The 24,313-nt window shown below is 40.8% G+C and overlaps 3 protein-coding genes across 3 annotated transcripts; 1 reads left to right on the top strand and 2 right to left on the bottom strand.

Annotated features, from left to right (window-relative positions):
• Window positions 1–386: 386 nt before the first annotated feature.
• Window positions 387–3,638, bottom strand: prdx4 (peroxiredoxin 4). The gene is given in 8 exon segments (XM_063896104.1): window positions 387–503; window positions 841–875; window positions 998–1,128; window positions 1,416–1,538; window positions 1,883–1,999; window positions 2,088–2,205; window positions 3,329–3,471; window positions 3,473–3,638. Coding segments are annotated over 8 exon segments (774 nt in total). The 5' UTR covers window positions 3,529–3,638; the 3' UTR covers window positions 387–452.
• Window positions 3,639–5,282: 1,644 nt separating this feature from the next.
• On the bottom strand, window positions 5,283–11,084 carry pdha1a (pyruvate dehydrogenase E1 subunit alpha 1a). Its single transcript, XM_063895142.1, has 11 exons — window positions 10,882–11,084; window positions 10,059–10,127; window positions 9,786–9,959; window positions 9,473–9,599; window positions 9,233–9,324; window positions 8,991–9,083; window positions 8,752–8,907; window positions 8,536–8,607; window positions 8,384–8,451; window positions 7,782–7,890; window positions 5,283–6,946 (listed from the first exon to the last, which is right to left on the bottom strand). The coding sequence occupies exons 1-11, from the start codon at window positions 10,927–10,929 to the stop codon at window positions 6,782–6,784; spliced, it is 1,173 nt and encodes a 390-aa protein (XP_063751212.1). The 5' UTR covers window positions 10,930–11,084; the 3' UTR covers window positions 5,283–6,781.
• Window positions 11,085–11,670: 586 nt separating this feature from the next.
• On the top strand, window positions 11,671–23,617 carry map7d2a (MAP7 domain containing 2a). Its single transcript, XM_063894540.1, is given in 18 exon segments — window positions 11,671–12,030; window positions 13,492–13,584; window positions 14,004–14,081; window positions 14,185–14,262; window positions 14,761–14,924; window positions 15,114–15,210; window positions 16,016–16,105; window positions 17,650–17,756; window positions 17,845–17,960; window positions 18,537–18,889; window positions 18,998–19,145; window positions 19,233–19,407; window positions 19,511–19,615; window positions 19,691–19,741; window positions 19,933–19,972; window positions 20,634–20,666; window positions 20,669–21,290; window positions 21,747–23,617. Coding segments are annotated over 18 exon segments (2,646 nt in total). The 5' UTR covers window positions 11,671–11,993; the 3' UTR covers window positions 22,006–23,617.
• The last annotated feature ends 696 nt before the right edge of the window (window positions 23,618–24,313 follow it).

Here is a 24,313-nt window from a genome sequence, read left to right as displayed (position 1 = left end):
CCACTTTCAGTTTTGGTTTCCACATGCATCACCTCAGCCAGAGCTGTTTACCTGTTTCGCTTTGAGTCTTCTCCCTGTGTAACCATACGAGTTATGGCTTATAGGAAGAGGTCCTAAATGACTAAGTCTGTTGTGTTAACCACACTACACAATGCACAAAAAGAAACAAAACAGACACCATACCTGGCACGGAAAGTATGCTTATCTGTCGGATGACTCTTTGTAATATAACGTATTTGCAGTGAACATCTGGAAACCATTGGGTGAATTCACATCATGACAGCTGTTTATTCCCAGTGATATCCAGGCTTCTGCGCTAGTGTAAACTGAAGGCATGAGCTATGCGAAAACTGTTCAGGAGGATCTAAAATAACAGACAGACAACATTTTATGAAAACACGTTTTTATTTGGACTTTTGCTATTTCACAGACTGGGCCGAGTGTAACGCAGATCAGTTCAGTTTATCAAAATACTTCAGCTTGCCTGAAGGGTCGGGAATGATCTGTGGGAGAGAAGTCATTCAATTACATTTTCTTTATAGTACACTTGACAATAGAAATATGCTAAACATGCTATGAACTAGTCTGCCATGTGTTTCCCAATGATTCCTCCAACCCCAAATCTGCTGTGAGGGCCCACAATATATATACAGGCAATTCTCACAGAGGCAGTCTCTTTCCTTTAACTTATTTGTGAAATATAAATGCTCTTCTTTAGTTGTTGCAGTAACTGATTGTACACAGACTCATTTAAAATACATGCTACTTTGTCTATGCATTCATCATAGAAAAACTTAGTGACAAGTGATCCAACACATTCACAGCCTCGCTGATACTCACTGTGTCACTGCCTGGCTTCCATCCTGCTGGACACACTGTAAAAACAAAAAAACAAAACAGTTAGAAAGACAATTAGCACAAGAAAATCAGCTTGAATAATCCACTTACAACCATCTATTAGTTAACAGGTAATGCTGTCTATATGAGCTTCTTGTACCTTCTCCGTGTTTGTCAGTGTACTGGAAAGCCTGGACGAGCCTCAGAGTCTCATCCACAGATCTTCCCACGGGGAGATCGTTCATGGTGATCTGCCTCAGGATGCCTTTGTCGTCGATGATGAAAAGTCCTCTGAGAGACAGAGGGACACAGAGTGAGATTTAGGATTTACTGTAATCTGTACACTCTCAAACTTTTGCAGTCGTTAGAATAATCAGCTATCTACGAGATACGAGTAATGGAGCACATTTTTCCACATGCAGAAGCATTAAATGTGATTTTTCTGCAATTAAAAAAGTGTTTCATGTCCGCTTATGTAACGATTTGTCTGTTGTTTGTTCTTAAAGCACCTCATGGAGACATAACAGGGTTTCATTAAGCCTATAAACCATTGATAAAGGCCATAAATTTTATCGTACCTCAGTGTGTGTCCCTGGTCCTCCAGGTACACTCCATAGTCTTTAGAAATCTGGTGCGTGAGGTCAGACAGCAGAGGGATTTTCATTGGCCCAAGTCCACCTTCCTTTCTGGCCGTATTTATCCTGTTAATTACAAAAAGTGTTAAAATATTGAAAAAGGAACATTCCAGGTGTCAAACAAGCTATTATCAAACCAAAAATAAACAACTAATGGGGGTAAAACAACAAAATTAAGCACTTCTCCCCTTAATGAAAACTGAGCTGCAGAGATGAAAGTATTAGTTCTATTTTGATGAATCAATTGATTTGTTTGTTCTGTATTCTTCTCTTATTATAGGTTCCTAAATAAGAATATTTTCTGGTTTCTTTACTCATATACGAGAGTAAAGTCAACATCTTGAGTTGTTTTATCTGAAGCCATTAAAGTCTTGGAGCATATTGTGTGTATAACGGAGCAGTGATCTCACCAGGCCAGGTGGGTGAACTGGGAGTCGATGGAGCAGGCGACCACCTCGGTGTTGATGGCTTTGAACTCATGCACACGATCGCTGAATGCAATGATCTCAGTGGGGCAGACAAATGTGCTGCAGAAGAAAAAATGCCACATTTATATCATAATAAAGTCTCAGGCAACACAAATATAAAATAATGCGTGTCTGAGGTATTACTCACAAGTCCAGAGGATAGAAGAAGAAGACAAGATATTTGCCTTTGTAGTCGGACAGCTTCGCCTCCTTGAATTCGCCACCAATGACAGCTGTTCCTTCCCAGTGCGGCGCAGGTTTTGAAACTGAGGTAGAAAGCAAAACATATGGTAGGAAAACATAGATTTGAGTATACCTGTAGCTGTAATTTGAAAAGATCAATGTATGTGGATTTCAGCGAAAAATGGGCATAATTCGTGCTGATTTAACAGGAACCTAAGTTTGGCGGTCATAAGGTTGTTGATCCAAACTGAACCGTTGTTGTTGTTCTCAAAGGTACTTTGAATTGCCTTAATTTGACCTTTATTTCTGCAGTATGTTTGTATTTTGTACAACTTACATTTTGTTCTGCATCATTATACATCTCATATTGCTCAGCATTGAACCACTTTAATAGTTTACAATTATTTTCCCACGCCTAATTGTGTTCTCTGAAATGTTTTCATCATTATTTTACTCTATGTTTACAATATTCTGTTCAAATTGTATGATATAGAAATCCCTCTCCATGGAGATATCAACAAAGCATTTTGGTTGTGATAAATAGTTCAATCTTTACGACTCTGGATTTTGATTTTTCAGACCATTTTCTAATAAATTGCAAATGTTTTATACATTGAATTTTGTCTGTATTGTAGTGGGCAATTCTGCAAAGCCATGGGGTAAAGTCTGAAAACTAATGACGACACAACAAAAATGAGTCAACCCTGAATACGTGCAGAGGAATAGTTGATCTTGGCATTATGCCTCAGTTTTGATTTCAAGAGTGCATAATATATTTTGTCAGGCATGAGCACGTGAGTTTTACGGCCCCTGATAGTTTCTAAGTGTTCCAATTATTTTTGTCCAACCCACAAGTGTTCTTATGTTTGTCAGGTGTCTCAGGGGCGGAGGGAGAGGAAAGCAATCCGATGCATTTCATAGAATGACGTGTCCTACAAAAAACATCTGACTAAAGTTAGGCCTCATTTGTGAGTGACAAACACTCTTTACTGTCAACTTTCTTACACAACTATGAATTAAAGTAAATAAGAAACAGCCAATCAAATATGAGCCCAGGCTGCAAACAGTGTTACTATTGTCCTGACAGCAGATCCCCATGCTGGAGCTGCAGGAGCTGCTGTGTTTGTCAGGAAGAGAAATCCCTGCGCACCTTTCTGATGCAAATACTATAAATCACTTATGGATGAACCCATGACAGAAACTCACTTTTGGCTTTGCTGAGGTGCAGGGAATGGTCCGACACAGGCACGCGGAAAGCCTCCCCAGGATAGACGTGTCCTCCCGCGTAGTTGTGACACTGGGAGTTTTTCACTTCCTCTGCAGATGTGGTGAGGAAGAGGAGGGACAGCGGTGCACAATGCACAGAAAAGCTCCTTCTTTAAACTAATGTGTAAGAAGAACTCCATTGTGTCGACCCTTAGAGACCACTATCTGGAATGTGTTTGGTCTTTTGGCAGGATTTGAGAAGCCGTCTTCCTCCTCCACTTCTTCTTCTACATTCAGTTGCTGCAACAGCTGGCGTGCTTATTGTTGCATTACTGCCATCTCCTGGAGCTAATCAGCTCCTGGTGCTTTTAACCACATTATTTCCTCTGTCAACCTTATGCAAATACTACATAAAACTATTACCTTGCCATATTCCAACCTTCATTCCTCAGCTCCATATCTACCTTCTCGTTAACAGAATTTCCTGCAGTACATAGTCTACTTTTATGTTCTTGACATTAGAATCAGAAGTAGGATTACGAGGAATTTTCCTTGGCGCATATGGTGCATACATAAACACATTGATCAGACACATCAGCTGGTTTTACTGACCTCACTGTCCTCTTTTTGTCATTTCGCCATTATTATCTCGTCTTTTTTTCTCAGAAAGGTCTTATCTGAAATGTATTTTTTCCTTCTATTCATTGTATTTAGACTGAGTATTATACAAGCCCTTTCCTATATAAATACCTTTTTTTTAAAGATCAAGTTGCTGCATTAACAATTAGGCTAATTGTGAATGCTTCATCTACACAGCCTGGCCAAAAAAAAGGTCACACACTCTGATATTCGTTGGACCGCCTTTAGCTTTGATCACGGCACGCATTCGCTGTGGCATCGTTTCCACAAGCTTCTGCAACGTCACAACATTTATTTCTGTCTTGCATTAATTTTTCGCCAAGATCTTGTATTGATGACGGAAAGTCTTCTCCAGCACATCCCAAAGACTCTCAATCGGGTTCAGGTCTGGACTCTGTGGGGGCCAATCCATGTGTGAAAGTGATGTCTCATGCTCCCTGAACCACTCTTTCACAGTTCTGAGCTCGATGGATCCTGGCATTGTCATCTTGGAACATGCCTGTGCCATCAGGGAAGAAAACATCCATTGATGGAATAACCTGGTCCTTCAGTATATTCAGGTAGTCAGCTGACCTCATTCTTTGGGCACATAACGTTGCTGAACCTGAACCAGACCAACTGCAGCAACCCCAGATCATAGCACTGCCTTTTTTTTGGCCAGGCAGTGTATATTCAAATAAGTTCTTAATGATTACATTAGGACAATAAACAATCGTCTATGAGAAATCAAAATCTCTGATGATCCACACCTGTGGAGGGAGCAGCTCTAGCCACAACTGTATGGCAATTTCAACCATGGAAGTAAACTCGATAATGTGCCATACACAATGTCATAAATTCAGCCCCTTTGCTTTGTGAAAGGTCATCCACCCGTACACCAGCAGTGTGACAACAAACATGAAACACATTGTTTTTCAAAACAGGATACAAGCATTACCACTGCATAAGGGCTCAAAGCTGTTCACAAGCTAAAGTAAAAAACTGGTACTTGTTGATTTGAAACAATCCATTAATGCGGGTCGATCCAGAGCTCAGATGCAAATGAAAACTGAATGTAAAACAAGTGACAAGAACCATGCTGCGTTCTTGCTTTTCTTTCAAATGTAAGATGACAGTTATCCTGACTTTCCAGTACGTTTCCCTGATGCGGATTAAATTAAGGATTTCTGACTCCATGGGAACTTCCTCTACTGTGGTTGAAAGTCATGCCCTGTAACAATCATACACCAATGTTACTTTTGTAGACAAAGTATTGTGCAATCACCACAGTTCACTTCATACTATCATACACACACACACAAAGAGGAGTACACAGTTACAGTATCTTACAGTCTTTTTATTGCAGTGGTGCACATAAAAACAATGTTTCCACGGAGCATTTCCCTTCGTCTTCTTCCACCCTCAATGTAACAGTTCACTACATAAATACTCAGAATGTGGGCATCTGTTGTATTAAGACAGGTATTGAAAGTCTTCGAATTTGATTGAATTAATACTTTTTAACATTACAGAGAAAAAACAACAGATTCTTTTTATTGTGTTCAAGTTCTTTGCAAGGATAAAACCGACAGATTCAAAATGTCTGTGAATCGCTCTCCATTTGAGCCAATAATGTGCCACTGCTGATGTGTTCGTAAAGCACATAACACCTTCCGAGCACAAAAAACAAGTAGCACATGAATCCGCAAGCCTGACAATACTTCCCCCAGCACCTCTGTTTGATCTGGAAACCTACTGCAATAGATGTTACAGATTGTAGTAAGTGAGTGTAAGTATTTACACACATTTACATTAGTCATTGAATAATAGTCTTTCCAAATGGTTTGTTTGTATCATGAAAATGAAACCAGACACCTGAGTATCTTCAAAATAAACACATGAAACACACTCTGTAGAGGTGTCTCCAAACACATGTCTGCTCAGATGCAGTTAGCTACTCAGATTTGAGTGAGACACAAACATGAGACTACACATTCGATACCAACACAAGATCTGCCAGGCACGTTTGGCAAGATAAAATTAAATATTTCAAACCCTTCCCTTGGTATTATTCGCCCCCTCTTACATAAAACATATTGAAAAACTAAAAAAGGGGCCAGATTGAGGATCTTTTTTAATGATGGCAGTGTCTAACCTGCTGCCCTTTATGGTGTCTTTGTAACAAGAGGTTTTATTGAAGGAATAAAAGTCCCGAATGAGGTGACTCAAACTGAATGATCTTTATGAGATGAGCGGAGTGGTGGAAGGTCGTTGTTTTTAATTCCTTACACCTCAAAAGTCACCAGAGAGAATGATCAAACAAGCTAATTTAGTTTTGACAAAAAATTTTCAGCTCAGGGCCAGATTTGCAAAACTTTCCAATGAATGTTCAGAAACCCAATAATCCTGGGAACAGTAGCTAAAGTAAAGTCTTAAGCTTCCCTTTTAAAATCTAAATATGTAAGTTCATTCATAAGGTGGGGACTTTAAATAATCCACCAGGGTCAAGGATGGCACATTTAATTACTAAACATTAAATAAATGATCGTTATTGTGGTGGTTTTGCAAATTGGTAATATCACATTAACATTTTACAAAAGATATGAATAAATATGGGACAGAATTTCATGAGTATATGGCCTCACTGAAGTAGAGATGTTCACAAGGTTGCTTCAATCATTACAGATGTTTTGATGAATCTTCTCAGAACATCTTTGTGAATGAAAATCTATTTACTGTGTGAGGCGTTGGTTTGATTATAATGTGTACGTGTAATTGAGCGGCTGGGCAGATCATATGGTGGAGGACCTGATGATAAGAGAGAATGAAAAAACTTTAGCTAACAGACTTCAGCTTGGTCCACGGGTTCGTGCCGCGCACCTCCATGGGGGAGTCATTGTAAAAGATGTGGTTGCACAATTCTTCCAGCGGAGGCTCGGGGTCTGTTGTAGCAAACTGAGCAGCGTCTTCAATCTCCTTCCTCACCGACACGTCAATCTCCTACAGACAACACAGGAAGGACAGCGGTCATCAGACTGTTTGACTCCTCCCTCGGATTATCAGGCGCACAGAGTCTTAATGCTGGCTTCTAACTTTTAATGTTTGTATATTATTTTATTTGACCTATAATTGGATTTTTATGATATCTTGTTTTGTTTTTTATTGCGTAATATGACTTCTTCAAGTTATATAAATGGGTTTCATTTTATTAAAAAAAGAATATTGCACTAAATGACTGTCATGAAACCCAATTTGCCCGTGGAAAATTAAGTATTTTGGTTCCGACATTTAGTCAGCAGGGTGAAGGCACATTTAGTTATGACAATATAATTGATATACCATATATAGGCGACAAATTCTGATCCAAATAAAATAAGTCTTGTATTTTTGCCATTTTCTTATATACATGAAAATTAAATCTAACTCTCAAACTGTGTTTTGTAAAACAAAGAGAGTTTGAGGTCAGATTGTCTTTAAAGAATTAGTGCTGCGCTGACTTCAGCTGAGACAACGAAGTGATGAGACAGAAGCTAAAACCAGTAGCACCAGTAAGCCCTCTCTAGTGTTTAAACAATGCATGGCATCTCATATGTATTTATCCAGCTCCATGTTAATGTTATATTTAAAAGCAAAATGCAGTCACACACTTTATTATCACAGCAGCCAGTGAATAGAGTCATGGTCACCACAAAACATCCCTTTTCTTCTTGATCCTTTTCCAAGAAACATGATTGACGCTCTTGTTGAAACACGGTGGACGTTTAAAAATCAGAGGACAACTTGTTGTGTCAGCATTTCTTTCATTTTACAAGCTGAATCTTTTTTTTTTTCCTACCTTGAGCTCCTCGATGCTGGCCATGTTGTTGCTGAGCATGCGGTCCTTCAGCAGGGAGATGGGGTCACTCTTGCCACGGACCTCCTGGATCTCCTCACGTGTGCGGTAGCTGAGAGGGGAGAGATCAGGGCAGGGATGTTGTAGGGATGCACTAATACAACCTTATTTTTGTATTAAACCAAACGCCAAATCAAATTAGTTTGCGGTCATTGCAAAAAACAACACAACAATCCCGTCAATACAGATGGATGGATTTCACCGGTTTGGTCGATAGGAAAAAATGTTATTGAATATGCAATGGTGTGTTTACATTTCTCATCAGAGCTCTGAGACATCCCTCCTGTAATATTAGAGCCAGATTTTCATATGGGAATATGTGTTCAGTTCATCCCTACGCTGAGGTCTGGGTACTACGGCGGGAAGGAGGGGATATGTAGACTATTGTGGCAGAAGCAAGGGGCAGCGGCACAGTGAGGATAACATTGGTGGTGCGATGATTATTAATTAATAAATACAATTAATAGAAACAAACTATGAAAAGTGATTTAAAAATAACAAACGGTATAATAATCCGTTTTGAAAAATTGAAAAAGTACTTTTACCTGACACCGGGATCGCTCATGCTGTGTCCGTGATAGCGGTAGGTCTGAAGCTCCATAAGAATGGGACCCTGATGAAAGGTAGGATAAAAATAACTTAGATGAGAAACTAGCAAACTAATTTTCCTTGTTGTAATTCGATGTTTTTATCTCACCTTGCCAGCTCTGCAGTGATCTGCTGCAAATTTGGTTGCTTCCCGAACACAGAGAACATCCATCCCATCCACCTGGACACAAACACAAAACCCCAAATGTCCTTGAATCCAGATCTGCCGCTTTCAGGTAATGCATATAGAAATGTATACTTCATTTTGCTGTGGTAGAAATATAGAATAGAAACATTATTTTTTTAAAGTGAGTAAGAAGATTACCCTGAGTCCAGAAATGTAGTCTCCTCTCTTGTAGTAGTCTGTGCTGGCAGCAGAGCGCTCCACTGACGTGCCCATGCCATACCTGTTGTTCTCACAGATGAAGATGGCAGGCAGCTTCCAAAGGGCTGCCATGTTGTAGGCTTCAAAAATCTGACCCTGTGAAATACACGAATAATTGATGTTAATATAAGACATGATTCTTCTCATTGACTTACACCGCACTGATTTCTGTACCGTACCTGGTTGGCAGCACCGTCACCATACAGACTGACAGACACTTGGTTGTTCTCCAGATACTTGCAGGCCAGAGCCACACCAGCACCGAGAGGAACCTGAAGAGACACATACATTATTAATGTAAACAGCACTTGGTGGGACCAGTAGGTTTACGTTCAAACATACAGCATGCTAGTAGAGACACTCCGATCTTACCAGAGAAGAAACAATAATAGATTCACTGAAAAAGACTCCTGTGAAATACCTGAGCTCCGACAATTCCATTTCCTCCATAGAAGTTTTTGGTGTACATGTGCATGGAGCCTCCTTTGCCCTTTGCAATACCTCCTCTTCTGCCTGGAAATTGTAAAAACAAAAATATTTAGGGATATGAAAGTAGAGGTGAGTGGAAAACAGAAGAACTACTTGCTAAAAACCAATCGTAAAATAACAAAACTCATCATGTGACTAATAGTGTCTCAAGGAGTCAGGTTTGCAGACTCACCGGTGAGCTCAGCCATGATCTGCTTCACAGTCCCCCCTCTGGTGTAAGTGTAGCCGTGAGCGCGGTACGCAGTGATCAGATGGTCTGTCAAATTGATTCCTGCTTCAATACCAACTGCACAGGCCTCCTATAAAAAGGAAAACGCTTGATATGATGTATATATGATGGTACATGTGTGATCTTAATTAAAAAATGTGCATTAGCTTTATAATATTATTTAATATCAACGCCATTTAACATTCTTTCTTACAACAGCAGCATCGAAGTGAAGCTCTTTATTTATACTTTAAAAGATATATATAGTGCACTCCACCTGGCCATCATACAAGTGACAGAATCCTCTGATGATCTTCTGCTTATACAGCTGATCCGCTTTCAGCTCCATACGCCTTATGGTCTGCATGACGCGGTAGTACTGCAAACCCTCATCACGGGTCATAACCACCTGAGTGGCCGGGGCCTCCTCCAGCTTGTGGATGTCACATTTCTAGAGGAAAGTAAACATCAATAATAATGCACACACTGGACAATGCACACATGGATTTATGAATTAACAGAAAAGAAAAACATTGTGTTTGAAGATTACCTTTATTTCAAAGGAAGCCTCAGTTGTGAAGTCAGCATATGTTCGTGCTGACACAAGCGCTACAGCTCCCTGCCGAGGGACAACAAATATATTTCTTTAGGAATACAAATCGACTGAGGTTTGGGTTGAACATCTTCAATAATATAACAATACCATGCTTCAGTAGTAATGCCCAAACGTGTTACTGTATCCATTGAAGAACAAAAGCATGTTTTTACACGTAAAAACAAGCAAACAATAAGCAGGCAGCTGTCCTATCTTAAGGGTTATCCATGACAGAACATTTTAAAGTATTGATCTAAATCAGGAACTATATGACTCACAATAAGCAACTAACAAGTTAAATAATTTCAGGAATGGATCTATTACAAAATGATAAGGTGTTATATTTTTTAGAAAACAAATCCTCAACATGTTTAGCAGGAAAACGAATGAAAGAGAATAAAGAATAAAATACCAGAGATATAGAATAAATGAAAACATGAGGTAGACTTTGTTTTCTTCCACTTGATTGGACTGCTTAGATTTAAGCAAGTCTCTTATAACGTTACAGGTTGTCAATTGTTGGGCTCATTGTAGAAGAACCCTGTTTCCAAAATGAGAAGAAAAATATCTTAAATGACAACTGATTAAACCACTGAACTATAGTAAAGAGTATTCTGTGCAGGCTGTAGCTGAGTTAGCCAAACAAGCTATCAGTCGGCCTCACAAGGTCAGCACAGCGATGACAGTCTGGGTTTAGGTCAAATTTGGATGTTTCAGAGGGTGACTGTCGTGACGAGCATGACTAAGAACACTGAAAATACAACATTACTGTACTTACATTTCTCTGAGCGGTGGCCCTCAGCACATTAGAGATATTGGTCAGCATCTTTCCTGAGCTAAACACAGCACGGCTACGTCCTTCTGTCAGACTGTCCTTCCGGCTCCGCTCACCCTTCTTCTTCTCTGTCCTCAATACCGGCAGACACACACTCTGCTGCCACCCCTGTGAAACATGGGGGTAGTGTACAGTGTTAGAGGAAAAATGACATGTGCAGTTTGGATAATATTCAATAAATATAATGAACTGGCACTGATTTATGAATAATAATAATATGTGTGTTATTCACTCCTACGTGGTCACGTGGTACTACTACTCACTGCACTGCAATGCGTTTCCCTGATAATGACTTCAGTGGAAAAAGTTCAAAAGTATTGTCTTATGTTTTTATCATTGAAACATTTTGCAATGGAAACACTGTTGCGTAACATACATTACTAGGCTAATCTATTATGACCCTCAAAAAGGTTTATTGATCAAATATTGCAGGTCTAACACGATACTGAATTTTCCATTTCGCCAGACCAATTTCTTGATTTTTGTGTGGCAACGTTTTGCTTTATTGATCGGTCCTACCACACTGTGCTTGTTTGTCGGCCTGACCACCAACATGGTTAAAATCAAGTTAGTAAGCGGTTAATATTGGTGCAAATTCGGCCAATAGGAGAGCCTGCACTGATCCTGCGTGTTTTCATAATGCCTATCATTGCATTAAAGACGCTTCATTTGGTTTGGTCGTGGTTGAGCCGCGTGCAGAGAGGAAATCTCCCCCATCTACCGACAGGCTGTGCTGATCAGGGCGGGCTTACGCTGCGACGCACGGTGAGATCGCTGGGTAGTAAACTCGATTGTGTGCGCATCATCATCTCCTCTTCTCCATCCATCCACACAACAGTCTCTTGTCCTGGACATTTTCTCCAGGCTTCACAATGACCTTCAGGCCATCCATTTGAATGGTGTGTGATTGGTTGTGTCCACAGTGGCTGCTCTTGTTGCTGCAGTCTTGCAGGGAAAAGGATACCTGTGCTGCATTGGCTTCACTGCATTGAGTGTTTTGGGGGACAGCACGTCCATTCATTTGGCTACACTGTGCCTGTCACAGCAACTATACCATGGCGAAAACAGTCACATCTTCCAGTGCAATAACAGGTAAGCTTAACATTTGCTGGATTTGGCATCATCATGCTATCGGGCTCTGTTGTTGTGTTTGAGACGCGATTTAAAGCAGACTCATGAATGACGCAATTGACATTTCCACCGCTTCATGTGAATGATGCTCGCTGTGCAGTCTTGCACCGGTTTCAATGTTTTGTTTATTCGCTAAGGCTAAATGTAGTGCATGTTTTCGACGGGAAAATAACTTAAAGGTTTACACTTTTACACGTAAATAAACCTAAATTACAGGCCTAATGTTTTTTTTTTTTTTAATCATGAGTGAAAGTGGACCAAACGGGATTATCCTCTTGTGCGCTTCAGTGTGCAGTCATTGTTTTCATTCTGATCCCCCTAAAGAAGTAGCCTTTTTTGGTGATGGCGAGATAAAAGGGTTCAAACTGGTGGAGAAAGGACTGCTGGAGTGGTTACTGCCTATGACACAGACAGACCCCTTCACTGCTGGGAACATCAAACAATTTTGGGATGCCTTTGTGTGTTGAAGACATGGGTCATTATGTCACATTGTATTTACCCTCCAAGCTCTGAAATAAGTGGATTCGAATTGATCAGAATTGCACGAGACTTTATTTTGTTCCAGAAAATACTGTCCACTGTCTCATTGACTCACTATTTCAATGAGAAAGTGCAAGGTGACAGATCACTGGAGGCACTTTATGTGTGTTTGTTTCACTGTCATGCCCAAGGCAGCATCTTGTACACATGATGTTGTTTCTGTAGCTTGTGTTTATACGGCATGTTTCATTTTCAACGATATCTTTTTTTTATTACACAAAACATAGAAATATGGGTAGTAATATGGGAAAACCAAACCAGCTACATGACAAGGCATTGAGTATGAGCAGTATCCCTCCCAAAACTATAAAAGCTACACTAGACTCTTAGACTACAAAAGTGGCCACTGAATACATAATAATATTAGCAGGAAACATGATACATTTTACATCCATGATGAATGTAGTTGTTATGTTAAGTTGGTAAAGCATTAATGGTTAGGTGAGAGAAGCAGCTCTCCTGTCTGACATCAGTCAACATGAGAGTTTCTGCCAGCTTTCAGTACACACAATAAAAGAGAGTAATTCACTTCATCAAGTGGAGTAACTGATTCTATTGGCAGTATAGCTGACAGAGCACATATTGACTCAGTGAATTTGTGAATTCAACTTTTTTTTTAACCTCTGTTCTTACACGGCGATAAAGAGTCCAGGATCAGATTTCATTATTAATAAACTCAATGTGTAATCTTTAGAGACTCTTTCACTGATATACGACACATTTCCTTAACATCATCTTCTTCATGTTATACAAATGCTTCTGATGTTGAATATTTACTCCCATTTAGGTAGCTGATACCATCATTCTAATGATGTGATATTGATGCGAGAATAGCAGCTTTCTCAGTGCGCCATGTAATCTGTTATTTGTTTTCTGCTTCAGGTGAAAAGATGGCACCACCGTCCATCACTCTGCTCCCCGACAAGAGATCTCCAACCAATGGTCACAGCTCTCCGGCCCGAACTGGAAAAACTAGTGAGTGTTCCCATCACATGACGCGCTCTTTTTTCGAAGTGAATGAAATCAGTGACCACACAATTGTTTGGATAGTTGCACAATTACTAGAGACACATTATAGAATGTATGATAAGACTCTGCAGGCCTAGGGAATTGTGGTCCAGGGCTGCTCTGTTATCAGCAGCAACATAATCCGAAGAGGCATTCAGCATGTGTGGAGGGACTATCAAACCAAGGATGGTTTCCTCCTCTCTCCTGCGTATTGCTGCAGTTTGCCCTTGGCATGGGTCTGCTTGGCATTTTGCTATACAATGCATTTAACACAGACCCTCTGCTGGTGTTAAAGCAGCACTGCAGGTCAGTACTCAGGTGCTGATGTCATTCCTCTTTTGACAAAGCTGAGTGTGCTTTATCTCCTTGTGTTGTGGTCATCACAGCTCCATCGAGCACAGAAAAGAAGCCTCAGATAAATGGACACGCGTCCCCTTCGCACTTAACAGCTAATAACCATGCAGGTAAACAAAGTAAGTCTATGTTTGCTTCTATTCAATGGTGTGTTATCTCCCCTTCCAATTCCTCCTTTTTTTTTGTTTGCTGACATCTTTATTCATCTTTCAGTTGTGGAGGGTTATACGAAGACAGACGACAGGATGCGATTAGCCAAAGAGAGACGGGAGGAGAGGGAGAAAAGCCTGGGTAGGTGATGCCCTTTTTCAGATTTTTGTGAACTGATGAGCTCTGAAGTTCCTGCCACTGCTGGGAAAATGTGTCAGTGCACTCTCCCTGCAAAGTTCTTTGTCATGCAATTGTTCTTTCAACAGTTTAATTGGTTATTGAAGGCCTTCACTATCCAGTGGAAGTTAAGTTCACTGGAGTTCTGATCTGATGAACCATGTCATGTGAGATAGTAACGGAGTAGTCCACAGAAATAGGTCAGTTAATCATGCAGCTCCTGCAGTTGTCTCAAGATGACAAGGATTTCTATTTTTATGATAGTCTTTTATGTGGAGTCATATATACAAATATACTAAATTACATAGAAGTTCATGGTATACTGAATTTGTCTTGTGAGTGTTTAGTCACAATTAAAAAGAATATCCTTAAAGAGATATTTTGAAGAGAGATTGAAATGCAATTTTGAGTTTACTTTTATTTCTTACTTTACAAACACAGCATTGGTCTTGTCTCTTTCAGTGGCCCGGGAGCAGCTGATCAGGGAGAAGGAGCGCAGAGCTCGGCTGCAGTACGAACGCACAGTGGAGGAGCGCTGGAGGCGGCTGGAGGAGCAGCGGCAGAGAGAGGAACTCCGCAGAGCTGCAGTGGAGGAGAAGAGGAGGCATCAGCTTGAAGAGGACAGGGTCAGCTGATAAAACAAAAAATATATATAATCATGATGTGTCTAATGCACTATTTCATGTCTGTTTGCCTGTGTGCAAGATACTTTAAATGTTCCTTGACCTGGAGGTGTGTAAAACTGACAATGAAACAAATCAAGTGGTGAGGTGACAGTAGTAACATACATATTGTCTCTCCTGTGTTGCGTTCAGGAGCGCCTGGAGGCCCTGATGAAGCGCTCTCTGGAGAGAAGCCTTCAGCTGGAGCAGAGGACCAAGCGCTGGAGCAGAGGCTGCCACCCAGGAGGCTGTAAGAACAGCTTAAAGTGTTTGATGACAAGAGGCATGAATGCAAGGCATGAAGGATCTTAAACTGAGACACAGAAGAGTATTTGTAATTAAAGTTTTGCTTTTACCACAAGGAATGCATTTAGCTGTAGACAGCATTACATATAGTACTGTGTGTGTGTGTGTGTGTGTGTGTGTGTGTGTGTGTGTGTGTGTGTGTGTGTGTGTGTGTGTGTGTGTGTGTGTGTGTGTGTGTGTGTGTGTGTGTGTGTGTGTGTGTGTGTGTGTGTGTGTGTGTGTGTGTGTGTTAGCGTGCATGTGTGAGTGTAACAGAAAGGTTTTTTTTTTACCGGCCCGACCTTGGCCGACAGCCTGGCTGCCTAAATACGCATGAGAAAAAATGTGTTCCTGGTTTCCCACAGAGACAGGGTGGAGTTACGTATCAGCACTGGTGTCTTTGTAATAATGAAACACTTTATTTATAAAGCACCTTTCAAACTAAGTTACAAACGGGTCTACATAAAAACTGAACATATTTAAATGTAAATAAGTTAACTGAAGACCTTGTGGACAATTTGAATCATGAAAATGTGAAAACAACAACTCTGTGCTCAAGTGACATTTTTTGAGGAGTCACCAAAGTCGGAAAGGACCAAACGCACACATAATGGCTTCACATCACACCATAAAAAAACCTGTTTTGGTCACATGACATTACAACATCCCTGCTGGTATGCTGACTCCGATCCGGGTCTCTGCAGCTGGATGACGAATTGATAAACTGTTCATAACGCTCTGCTCTGCTCTGCTCCGCCCGCTGCCTATAGGTGACAGTGACAATGCCCCACTCCCTTTCTCTGCTGCCTCCGCCTTTTCCCATGGCATTGCCTCCCCCCTTCCTGCTGTCAGCGAATCTGGTAAAGTTAAGACCCCCTTTGCCCTCCCAAATGTATCATCCCCCCCCACCCCCCCCTATTCATGCAACCTCCCATGAACGTTTTTGTTTGTCTTTTGGTGAGTTGAAATTTCAACTTGCACCAAAGTCAAACTTGTGCTTCCTGTGATGCATGCTTCTCTGTTGTTAAGCCGTGCAAATGAGACATGATATGCAAAGTAATGTGTATGTTCTCTACGCTTTTGGTATGTTTGCTGTGTTTGTGCTTTCTGCTGCGGTTACTTTTAGCATAATTAAAGTAGGGATGGAAGGAAACTGTGGAGATAGGCTTCAGGGATACGATTCACCAGGCAGATGCAATCAGTGCAGAGGCCTTTACTGGCAATTAACCAAAGTCTTATTATGCTCCAACCTCATTTTCAGGAAGGTTTAAAGCTGGAACATTTCCATTTTCCCAATTTTCTTGAGAACTTTCATTCCTTCCTCTCTTGTACACTCTGCAGTCTGGCAGCAAGCAGATCACTATGCAGAAAAAAGAGGACTCTAACAGAATGTGTGTCTTTTCCTTCATTAATCCAGCCACATTCAGTCTAGTATTCAAATGTCTCTTCCAGTGCCATGTTTGTACAGTTCTCTTTCAAATGTCCCTTGAAGTCAACCTCTGGATTAGTTTCCCCAGATTAGTCACACGTAATTACAAACAGCTAAAGGGCATAAGATCAGAATGATGTCATCCTAAACATTTGTGCTATTATTTGTACTGTGTGTAGATAACTATGAAAGTATTTGTTTTATTTTACCCTCGCTTTCAAAAAATTAAGGCAGCTAAGTGGTTCTAAGTGGGACAGACGTTTTTGGAGATTAATTGCACATGACCTAGAAATAGAAAATAAAATAGACACAGTCATCCCACTGAGAGCACTGCAGTCTTTAGGGATTACTCTTTACAGATGGTGACAGATGGACCAGAAGTAGCAAATGATCACAAGAAGACTGCTTTATGTTGTACGTAGGGCCTCTGCTTTTGTGATTGTGGGTTTGCACAAAGTCCATGTGTGTTTTCATGTGCTTTTTTTGGTGTGGCAAATACAGAAATGTTTGGAATTTGGGATTGTTGTTTGCACCCACCGTGCTGGTATGTGTGTGCTTTCATCCCAGTGCATAGCATACAACCCCAGGATTAATTCCATTAACATACCCCGTTATGTCAGACTGTGATGTGTTCAATATCCTAACCTCAGTCGGGTAATTCTGGGAAATCAATAGCCTCTTTTTTGGCAGAATCAGAGCTGAATTTTGTCCAAAAGCAAACTGGGCATCGATCTGGACAAAGTCATGCAGGGAATAATTTCAAGTTTTCTGCCCTAACGCTGATTACCACAATTTCATTCGGAGAAGAAAATGTACCACTCAGTTAAAAAGGGAAGCCATAAAAAATAATCTGTAAGCTGGGTGCAGCACACACTGTCTGGTCAAACCCTCCCCTGGCAACTGTATAAACGTCCCTTTCTCACTTGTGATTTGCCATCATTTGATTTGATAAGCATGCTGTCTGTCATCACGCAGCACCCTGCAGCCCTCACCGGTCACCTTTCCGCGGCTCGCTGAACCCTGCAGATCACAACAGAGCTGGACTTCAAGGAGGATCTCAGTCCACCCCCAATACCCCCAAGGTCAGACCTCGTACATATTTGTAAGACTCAATCATAAATGGGTAGAATTTCCCAGATCTTATGTATTAAATCCCGCTGCTGTGTACAGAAAGAGCGTCTGCGCAGAGAGAGAAGAACTGCATCCCCGGGCTGTGGATCCCCTCTCAGAAGATCTGAATCCCCTGCATGTGTCACAAGGCACGTGGCCTCCCCTACTACCTCCAAGTAAGATTATTTGTTGGGTGTAAGGTGTGCCAACATGGCTGTAAGCTGGCACTACTACCTTGTTTGAACCACATTATATTCAAATGTCATTAAGGGGCCCTACTATGCTTCTTTGTTTTCTTTTCCTTCCTGTTGTAGGTTTTTGTGCATGTAAATAATGTGCCAAGGCTAATTGCAAAGTTCACCCCAGAGAGAGTTTATCTCCCACAATCCCCCCTGCCTGAAATGCCTCCATTAGACTGCTATGTTTTGTTCCCGTAACACAATGACATCACTATGTAACACGCTTCAATTGACAAGCACTCCAACACATTGTCGTGATAGGCTAAGGGGCGGTACATTTCTAAGCGTTTGACCAATCCAAACCGAGCCAGCCAGCTAACCAATCAGAGCAGACTGGGCTCTGGTTTCAGACAGAAGGTGAAAAGAGGTGCTGCAGCACAGGCAGTATGAGAAAAATGGAAAATGTTTAACATTCAATCATGTAAACATGTCACAGGTAGAAGCACAAAGTACAAAAATGACCTGAAATAAGCCTAAGAGGGCTTTAAACTGAAATGTTTTATCTGTGTGCAGGCTGGCCTCGAAAATGCGTGCCCAGTCCCCTTGCAATGCACATCAGTACCATTGCTCTCCTACAAGGCATCGTCCAAACCGGTCCCCTGATGATAGGAGAGCAGAAGACAAGAAGGTGGAGAAACACAATGAACAATCCTCAGCAGTGAAAAAGAATACGGACAACAACAGCACAGTTCCTTCTTCACAAGATGAGAAGAATGGGGTCAACGTTGAAATCACTAAATCCAGATCAACTAAAGGTGTATCCCCGGATATGCATCCCAAAAGTGACAATAACCACACGTCTCCCAAAGCGGAAACCTCGGAGAAGAAGACGCAGAGCAACGCTCAGGATGGAGATAAGAAAAAAGGTAGACCTAATACATGTTATTCTAGAGTATACAAGAGAATGTGTTTCGTTACAGTTTGAGGAGTACACTTTGTTGATGTAACACCCGTTTCTTCTGTGTGTTTTCAAGAATCAGCACCATGCGCCTCTACAGGGAAGGTGGCAGCTGGCACAACAAATGCAGAGGAGGCCACCAGGTTGCTGGCAGAGCGTAGGCGTCAGGCTCGAGCTCAGAAAGAACTGGATGACAAAAAGCGGGATCAAGACGAAGAAGAACGGTGAGTCCATTGATAAATCTTAAATTAAAAAGGCATTGCATTGAAGTCTTTAAATGGAGGTAATGAGTGTATGCCCCTTCCAATCAGACTAAGGCAAGAACAGCTGAAAAAGCAACTCGCACAGGAGAAGCAACAGCAGGAGGCAAAGGCTCAACAAATCAAGGAAAAGGGTAAAAAAGAGGAAGATCTTCAGAGGCTTAAAGAAGAAAAAGACAGACTAAAGAAGGAGGAGCAGGAAAAGGAGGCATTGGTGGACAAAGAGGTGAGACGTCATTATAATGTGCAAGCCAAAGGTTTTGCTCTGTAATTGTACGGGTTCTGATTGATGATTGTTTCTTTAACATGTTGAATTTGCATCTTAACAGAAAGAAAAAGTCCAAGTCGTGGCGAAGGAGGAAGCTGAGCGCCAGCTGCAAGACCGAGAACTGCAGAAGCAGCAAGAAGAGGAGGAGAGGCAACTAAGAAAAAAGGTCATTTTTAACAAACCCATTGCAAATTAAAATATTCACCATTTCAAAATGTAACGTTGATATTTGTTTTTTCAGAGAATTGAAGAGATCATGAAGAGAACTCGGAAGGCCGAAGCTGACATGAAGGTACTGTAAGAGAGCCGCCCGTTCTCGAACAGTGTAGTCCTGCTGCCTTTAAACACCTGCTGACTGTGATTTTTAAAAGTCCGACTTTCTGTTGTTATCTTCTTTATTAAATACTATTGTTGGTGACTTTGGTTTTGTGTCCTGATTACCACAAACGTTGACTTGCTCGTCTCTGTTCTGCATTGAATCAGAAGGAGGAGCAGGCGGAGACGAAACTCGTCTCCCCACCAGGTCAGTGTGTTATTCAGTCGCAATGCAGATACTTACGTTTGCTTGCTGCCCCTGCTTTACTCCATCGCTCTCTGTACTCCTTGCAGCAAAGAAATTGCAAGTAGACCATGCATGGTTTATGACGAGATTCCTTTATAAGCTTATTTTGTGCATGTGCTGCAGTAATGCCTCAATAGGGGACACATTTTTTACACATTTATCTGAACGTCTTGTTATGCGATAATAATGTTGCTTTGGCTTTGGCTTTTCTAAAGAATGAAAGCACTTGCTTTATTCCTTGGGTCATGCATTTAAAAAAATGTTGTGAAGGTTATAGCATATTTTTCTGGAATATTGAGCAGAAGAAAAGGTCTTTCCTCTTGGTGCTGAGAGGGCACTTTATACTGTAATTCAGTGCCATGGGAGTTGACTGTAAAATTAGCTGCCCTTGGCAGATTTATTCAGGGAGAGCTGTGCACAATGAGAGCTCACACTGTATTTGTGTTGATTCTCAGCTCATTGAAGTCAATGTCAATATTTAGTGTCAACTTGATCAGTTATAGTGTTGATAGTGACATCCATTTGCTGCTAGAAAGTAATCAAAGTAAGTATAGTTCGCTTTGAGTGACCAGGACAATCCAAATAAAGTGAAGCCCACTGTGCTGTTCTTCACTCTCCACAGGTGAAGTAAAGACTGTTCAAACTAATGCTCAGGTGACGAGCAGGCGGTGAAAAAGGTTGAGTTTCAGGTTAAAGAGCAGGTCTCAGTCAACATGAAGGAAAGCACCCCAGTGAAGAAAGAAGTGCCAGCAGCACAGATGGACAATCAGAAGAGTGTGCAAATGACAAACAACGCTCATCCAATGACACCATCACGCAGTGTTCCTGACAAGAAACCGGACACCAGACAAACCAGGGAAGAGCCCGGCAGCCCTACTAACAGAACGGGCAAAGCCGGTGTCCTCAAACAACAGGGAAGAGAGGTGGAAATGAATGTCAACAAGCAGCAGGGAGCACATGTTAAAGAACAGATAAATAAAGAGCAGACACAGCCGACAGCAGATGCCAAAGTCAACCGAAGTGAGGGTGGTATGATGAATGGAGCAGTTAAGAGTGAAGGAAGTGCCTTGAAGAGAAGCCATATAACTGCTGAGGTAAGCAAACAGAGGAGCGTTCTTCATGTGGTGACAGCTGCTAGAGGAGGGTCCCAGATGGAGGTGATCAGACCCTCCGTGGCGACCCTGCCGGTGGGACACCCGTCGCCACCAATCATCAGGCTAGAGCCTCTAGATGTGAAGGGGACGGGGGCTTCGGATGAGGTGCAGTCCATGGAGGTCAGGTGAGGTCCTCTTGAGTTGTTAGTAGCGCTAACCACATCACACACGGCCCCGCTGCCATTATAACATATTTAAAATTGATCTTACACACAAGACAATGTTTTGCATCACATCGCTATTTTTTATTAACCTTTTCTTGTTTCGGTGCATGTGATGACAGAGATTTGGGATGAATAAGTATGCTTTCAACTATAACACCTATGTCTATTTTGGGCATTAGTGGTGTTTGCTCTGCTCTCCTCTCTTTTCATTTAACACTACAACATAACAATGAATATTGAAAGGTAAACTCATCGTACATTCTGGTTTTTAATACATTACAAAGAAATACAATAGAGAAAAAGTGCAGTGCATAGTTCGTGCCAACCAACTGCAGTCAAGAAAAGGTCTCTGCTGTGTTTTCAACCTCAGACTTGCCCCACAAATATCATAAATCATTGTTTTGTTTTATATTCCAGCCCAGCTTCTAAGGAGGAACTGATTTCCATCACAAACTTCTCACCTGTCAATGAAATCCAGCACAGCAGTGTGAGTAACAGCCGAGCTCTGGAAGACCTGATGGATCTGACAGGCAGCGTCACCTGCTCCAAACTGAACTCCGAGGGCAACAAGGGTGACTGCAACAAGAACCTCATTGGGGGGGTTGTGAGTCCCATGTCTGACTCAAAACTCCTTGTGATGTCGCCTCCTTCTTCAAATAAACTTAGCATAAAGTAGTCTGTTAATCTTTTAAACGTGTGCCCCTGTATCACTCGGTTGATGGGATTATAGCCATAGAGATCATCATAACAGAAACTGCAGACTTTCAATATAAAGAAAACGTATATTCTATATTCTATTCACATAGCAACTGACCATTGAACGTATGTGTCAAAGATTTGGTTTATTCTGATGTTCTTAGGAGAGTATGTGTGTGATGAGTGCATGTGAAAGAGGGTCAGGGAGAGGTGTGTCTGGATGTGTGAAAAAAAGGACAAAAAAAGCCAAAATCAGGGTTTTGAATATTATAGACATTTAGTAGACACACTATTGTTTATGTATAATACGATACTCTAAGTTTCCCTGCACAGATCACTCAATGCGTCCCAGTTCAGTTCCAGTGTAAAGCCTGCTCTGCGCATTGATTGCTGCATTTGCCCTCTGAAGCCGTTAAATCTAATGTAGTGTGTTGCTGATAGTGAAGGCATGATGATTTCATTTTTATGGTTGAAATCATTCAAAAATATTCTTCCCAGGTAATGCTATTCATGCATGTGTCTGATTGATTTGGCTGGAATGTAATGCATACATCTAGTAAACTAAAAACTTCAGTGACTCTTCCTAATCAGGGCCTTAAGATTCATCATTTTTTAATTATTTGATTCCCTTTATCCTTTTTAATCCTTAATTGGGATTTTTCTAAATGCATGTGAGAGAGGAGGTTGATACCAAAGCAGTCAATTGAATGTAAATGCGCATTAAGAAAATCATGGCGTCAATCAAATGATGGCCCACATACCTATACTACGTGTTGGTTGCAGAGTGAATCGCTACATTTGGCTCTTTTGCAAATGTACAGTTTGCATTGCATTCATTAAAAAAATGTTCACAGGCAAGGCACCTCATTTTCAGACATTCCTTTCATGAAAATGATTTCTAACAATGACACCTGAGGAGCTTCAAGGCAAATAAAGATTTCAATCAATAGATATCTGGCCGTTGATGTGTAAGACTGAAGTGCACTCAGGCAGGAATAATGGTTAGCGATCCACTTGTATGTGTGTCCTGTAGCTATAAAGATGCTGTTTCAGTTTCTCTCAATCCACCAGGCTGTGTTGTGTGATCCTGTGTAGGATATATTCTGTAGACTCTCTTGAGAAATGATTTAAATGTCTTAATTGAAGTTCATTTTCTGTCTAAATGTAATTCCAATAGAGATGCCTTATTAGGAACGTATTAGTTACTGTATTTTTTTGCAAACCATTTTATGTAACCTTTTCAAACTTGAAACTTTGTTTTAAATGTTTCATTTCTGCCATATTGCACATTATTACGTAACTTATGAAGTCAAATTGAGACTTGTGTTCCAACATACATAGGCTACAGTAGAGCCAGGATCGACAGAGGCTAATCATAGTAGCCAAATATGTATGCTACGTATAGTGTTCCAAAGTTGGGGTTTGTTGTATATTTAGCATATTGGAACATTGCTGTACCACATGAACTGATTTTAAGGAAAAGCAAAGGAGTATATACAGCCATTTCATAAAGTATTCAAGAACGCTCATACCCATCCCAGTCTGCTTAAATTTGAGTTAGGTGATTACTGTAGACATTGTGCATGGTTAGCTTGGTCATAACAACGTGATCTGAAACAATAAAATGAAAAAAGAAAATGATGTGTGTTTGTCTGTTGTGTGTTTGTGTCATCAAGCAGTTCACATTGATCATACTGGCTAACAAACATGAAGTGAAATGGAGAACAAGACAGAAGAGTTCAGTGAAAGAGATTGAGACATCAATAGAAAGAAATCGGGTATTATAAAACTGACATTAACAAGGACTTGAAAAACATCGTAATTTCAGAGTTAACACCTTGGAATATTTTGAGCAGTAATAGGGACCACCATAACCATGTTAACAATAAACCTGTTTACAAGACACTGTGTATATACGGACCATTTTTGAATTTCCGACTATTTCCTCAAAATTATCACTTTTCTCCCAAAAGTTCAGATTTTTTTGCTTAAATTTATGATTTTCTTTTTCAAAATGATTACTTTTTCATTAAAAAAATCTGCCTTTTTTTCAAAATGTCTATAATCAAAGACTAATTTGCAAGACTCACTTCAGGTTGGTAGCAGGCCACCCCAACTAGCAACTCCGGTAACATCAGGACATTCCGAAAAAAATTGGGGGACAAAAAGTGTGATTTATAAAAGAATAAATGATTAGGGCCTCATTAAGAAGGAGTCAGAATAAAGAGACAATAGTGGGACATTTTTAAAACACGAAATTTGAAAAAAAAACTCAGATTTTTTAGTAA

The sequence above is a fragment of the Eleginops maclovinus genome, chromosome 11, assembly GCF_036324505.1.
Source record: "Eleginops maclovinus isolate JMC-PN-2008 ecotype Puerto Natales chromosome 11, JC_Emac_rtc_rv5, whole genome shotgun sequence".
Lineage (NCBI taxonomy): Eukaryota > Metazoa > Chordata > Actinopteri > Perciformes > Eleginopidae > Eleginops > Eleginops maclovinus.
This window is presented reverse-complemented; position numbering and strand designations above follow the sequence as displayed.